Genomic DNA, 5,174 nt, shown 5'->3' on the forward strand with positions numbered 1-5,174 from the left:
TTCCTCAGTTGTCTTCTTCTTCTACAACAACAATAAGGATAAACCTTTAAAAACTATCATATTCCATGATGTGCATACCGTTCGTGTTTGCGCATGCGTGGCTGTATGTGGCGACAGATGGTCAACTTTTCCTCACAAAGAGAGAGAGAGGGAGAGAGAGAGAGAGAGAGGGAGAGAGAGAGAGAGAGAGAGAGAGAGAGAGAGATACTCTTGGCTCATACAAATGGATTTGTCACGTGATCCCCGGGGCCGTTTTAATGACGTTCGTACCATATGGCGCGTGCCGGGAGGGTGTGGCCTCGATATGCTAATTACCCCCTCCTGTGTGTGTGCGTGTGTGTGTGTGTGTGTGTGTGTGTGTGTCTGTGTGTGTGTCTGTGTGTGTGCGGTGTCGAGTATAAATGCAGCATCCTCCAACACACACACCTCAGAAAGCTCAAAGCAGATCACGCGCAGTCACGCCCGGACACGCACATAGAGCGCGCGGGATGCGTGCAATCTGACGAACAGCGGCTTGCTACAACAGGTAGGGTTATTCTTCTTTTAAAGATACATTCCTCCTGTGATTGCTATCGGTGTAATTTAACCTTCAGGATGATCATTCTGATTAACTATGTGTAGGCTGCCAAATGAATGAGCCGTCAATGCTAATTGAAATCAGAGAAACACTGATTCAGTTATTCAATCATTCCTTTCAGCTGTATAAAAATAATTTGTGTAGCCTAAATAAACGAAGATTCCTTATTTTTAAAGTCTGATTTGTTTTTAATTGTTTTTATTTCATTTTTTAAATTTCAATGTTAATAGCCTATTTTTTAAACTCCTATGAATATAAGTTTGTTCCCCTCAGCTTCTTCTTCTACGTGTCAACTTGTTTTGGTCCTTTGTTCAGTTGTTCGTTGTTATTTGTGTGTCTGCTCACCTGTCTCACCACGCACTGTCTGTCGGTCTGTGGAATAAACGGGACCAGTGAGCAGAAAGCGGGAACGGTATACTCATTATCATAATAATAACAATTCATATTCAAAAGCTTACTTCCAGCCATACTTTTAATGACCGTCGTTGCGTTTTAAGACGTCCGTAAATCATCCGCAAGATTTATTTGTTTTAACGGACTTTTTGTCTGTTGCACAAATACAATCTATTCATTTCACTGACCAACGCTGCAGATTTGAGCATTTTGTCTACCAGCTTAAATCTGTTTTACTTTATATTTAATTAGGCCAAATCTAAAACTGAAGGTCGTAAGTTTTGGGCTAAATGTTAGGCCGTCCGCGTCAAATGCGGGATTTCTGGTCTAAATGAAATACAGTTGACTTAACAGTTGACTTAAATTATTTTTATTTGCAAAACGTTGACCAACTTTATCCTTTTCTTTTTTTTAGCCTCAGGCCGACGTTTATTTCTCCGTAACCGTGATGTTCTAGCATATTGCATTTTTCCTGTACAGACACACAAGAAGAATCACACTTGAACTGATTTTATTTCCCACAACACAAAACCGCATAAATTAAGATTTAAACTCGTCTACATTTATTTTATTTTAGATTCCGTTCTGAATTAGATTGAGAACTTGCTGGATTGAAAAAAAAACGGTTACAAAAACCTCTATGATTTTCAAGTATAATGAATCAAAGTATATATATATATATATTAAATTGTGTTTCTGTCCATTTTATTCTAAAGCAAATATAATTAGAACATCATTCCTCTTATAGCTACCTGCGTATTCTGTTCAACGCATAGAAATGAAACAAATATTCTCAGTCAGATCCCATGGGAATAAATCTTTTCATCATTAAATAAAAACATAAATGTATGGTTTGTCTGATAAGTCATGATATTGTAAAGTGAAATCCAACGGAATTTTAATCAAAGAAGCAAAAATGAGTTTAGAGCAAAAATATAGTTTGGCAAAATAAACAATGTAATAATGTTACATAAAACCGTCTTGTAGGATGTGTGTAAAATGATCATTAAAAAAAATGCCATTTGTTCATCAAAATATAAAAAACTAGCAAATGGGGAGGTCATTTATAATTTTATTACATTTATTAAAACCTTAATAACAGCGGTGAGAACATGCTGTAAGCAGGCCTCAGTTTAATTATTTCCTTTAAATAAGATTGTTTCTACAGACATTAAGTGTGGTGATGAGTTTGTATCGTTTTCTAATGAACATATCTATTCTGTTTCCTTTGCTCTCAAACAGAGAATCAGCATCATGACCAGGTCTGTACAGGAGGAGCAGGAATCAGTGGAGTCGGAGCAGCAGGAGGAGCTTCACAGCCCCATGGAAGGAGGAGGAGAAGAAGGAGGCGAAGAAGAACAGGAGGACAGCCCCCACCATCTCGAGGAGGAAGAGGAGGAGGACGATGAGGAGGAAGAGGAGGACGATGACGGCGAGAACAAACCCAAGAGGCGAGGGCCGAAGAAGAAGAAGATGACGAAGGCTCGAGTTCAGAGGTGAAGGAGATTGACGGCTCTTAAAAACTAGTATTTTCAGCTAAAATGCAAAAGTGTAAAGTTTGTCCGAAGGGTGGCACTAGAGGAAACATCACGCGGCCATGAAAATGTACAGGGTTCATCCTCTGAGGAGCAGGACTAACAGTAGCTCTGATGGAAATCTGACCCGCATACTTGTTCAGACACTCCTGGACGGACGAATATCATCATCCCTCTAAAGGGACAAAACATCTGGACGGAGCAGGTGGCAAAATCATTATTTGATGAAAATAATAAAAAAAGAACCATCAAACTTAAGAAGGATAAGATTAAAAAAACAACTATGGATCAGAGAATATGTTAAAGTGGGACGGTCGGACCAGTGTTTCATTACCCAGAAGCCTCAGCATTCGTCCTGCTCTCCCGATCTGAGTCCAAAATGTTTCGTTTCTTGAGTCTCAGTTTGGGTTTCATTTCCCAAAAACATCTTCAGTCTAAGATGTTCGTAAAGTTCGTCTTATACCTTCTTAAACTTAAGACGTGCTTCCCATTGAAACTGAGGTAACGCTTAGAAATTAAGCCAAGATTAACAAGTACCTCCCACCCACCATAAACCAATCTGTTTTCCTCTATCATTTTATTTGAACACTGATGTTCTGTGTTAAATCATGTAAAATGAGTTATAGTGTTTGAATGCGAAAACTCAACTAACACAAATACACAAATGAATCCACTCCCTCTAATATATTTATCTCTTCTGGATGAAATGACCCTTTCTCAATGGAAATGTTTCAGTGTCAATATCTTCTCTTTCCTTGTTACTTATCTTGGTCGCCTCACGTTATACACAGTAGATGACATAATAACACCCACAATATAACCTGAAATAAAACGTAAGCTTTGACTGGTGGAACTCGTTGTGCAGTCTGAGAGGAAAATCTGCAAACTGAAAATAACAACCGCCTCTACATATTTTCATCTATATTTTGATCGGTCGCCTTCATTTTCGACAGAATTGCATTTTTTTTATGCTTCAAGTGTTTATTTTCCTCTGTTCTATATTTGAGTGATATCAACCGTATTGTACATTGAGCTGTGATTGCTGCTAAAATGCCTTGAAGCTAACATGCTAACGACTTAGGGCTTGCAGACATTTGTTTTTCTGCAAATGACTGCATGAAGTTCTTGGATGCTGATTATCACTGCTAGGAAGATACAGATATGACCACTGACACGGCGGCTAACGTTGAACTCGCTTTGTGTCTCTGCAGGTTTAAGGTCCGTCGGATGAAAGCTAACGCCCGCGAGAGGAACCGCATGCACGGGCTGAACGACGCTCTGGAGTGTCTGCGGAAAATCGTCCCTTGCTACTCCAAAACCCAGAAACTGTCCAAGATCGAGACGCTCCGCCTCGCCAAGAACTACATCTGGGCCCTGAGCGAGGTCCTGCGCTCCGGCAAGGCGCCCGACGTCATGAGCTTCGTCCAGGCGCTCTGCAAAGGTCAGTGTCACCTTACAGCACCAGACCGGACCGGGTCGACCAGGACCCCGAGCCAGTCTGGGGTCTGATCTCTGCTTATATGAAATTAAGATGAAGGGAAACAATATGACCATTTGCTCTCAACCGGAGAAAGTTTTTTATTTTAAAATGTCAGTAAAACCAACCAAAAGGGAAGCGAGAAACGATTTTCTTATTTATTGGTATTATTTATCAGCATTGACTGATTATTGTCTCTCTGCTCTCAGGTCTGTCTCAGCCGACCACTAACTTGGTGGCGGGCTGCCTGCAGCTGAACCCTCGAACTTTCCTGCCGGAGCAGACGCCCGACCTGCCGGTCCACCTCCCCGCCGCCGGCACTGCCACCTATCCCGGACACTACTCCTACCAGAGCCCCGGGCTGACGGCCGGCCTGCCCAGCCCGCCCTACGGCACCATGGAGCCGTCCCACATCTTCCACCAGGTCAAAGGTCAGCCCTACGGCCCGATGGAGCCCTTCTTTGATGGCGTCCTGGTGTCGGACGGCCCGGCGTTTGACCCGCCTCTCAGCCCGCCGCTCAGCATCAACGGGAACTTCTCGTCCTACAAGCACGAGGCCGCGGCGGCTGCCGACTACGACAAGAGCTTCTCCTTCAGCGTGCACTACGGAGGAGCAGGAGGAGCCGGCGGGCACCCTGCAGTCTACGGTGGCGGGGGGTCCAACCCGCGGTGCAGCGAGCTCCAGGTGGACGGGCTGATGGGCTTTGATGGACACACGCACCACGAGCGGATGATGAACGCCCAGCTGAACGCCATCTTCCACGACTCCTGAGGAGGGGGACGAAGGACTGAGAGACCGACGAAGACAGAGAGACGAACAGAGACAGTTATCTAGAGATAGACAGTTCTATGTATGTCTATCGTTCCATAGCTGTCTTTCTTTCCGTCTTTCCTTTCTTTCCGTCTTTCCTTTCTTTCTGTCTTTCTGCTCTACAATGGCGATGACAAAGTCACGCTGATGATGTAACCTTCTCTGTAGCGCTTCATCCTGCAGGAGACTCCCTCTGAATGTCTCGTTATTATCCATATTATCACCTAAAAATAATCAATAATCAATGAGCAATAATCTGAAGGAAACTATGCAATTTTGTTCAAACCTGAGCAACCCTCAGTTGATAATTCCAAATGTTGAAAGAATAAAGATTTCTCTATTTTTGGGTGTGTAAGGCGGCTCTGAGCCGGGGTTTGGGCC

The 5,174-nt window shown here is 43.1% G+C and overlaps 1 protein-coding gene across 1 annotated transcript; it reads left to right on the plus strand.

The window, feature by feature from the left end:
* Positions 1-437: 437 nt before the first annotated feature.
* Positions 438-4,754, plus strand: neurod1 (neuronal differentiation 1; the record flags this gene model as incomplete). The annotated part of the gene is made up of 4 exons (XM_079170504.1): positions 438-526; positions 2,213-2,466; positions 3,717-3,946; positions 4,192-4,754. Exons 2-4 carry the CDS (start codon positions 2,225-2,227, stop codon positions 4,752-4,754), a joined length of 1,035 nt encoding a protein of 344 aa, XP_079026630.1. The 5' UTR covers positions 438-526; positions 2,213-2,224.
* Positions 4,755-5,174: the final 420 nt, after the last annotated feature.

The sequence above is a fragment of the Pholis gunnellus genome (assembly GCF_910591455.1).
Source record: "Pholis gunnellus genome assembly, chromosome: 12".
NCBI classification, from domain to species: Eukaryota; Metazoa; Chordata; class Actinopteri; order Perciformes; family Pholidae; genus Pholis; species Pholis gunnellus.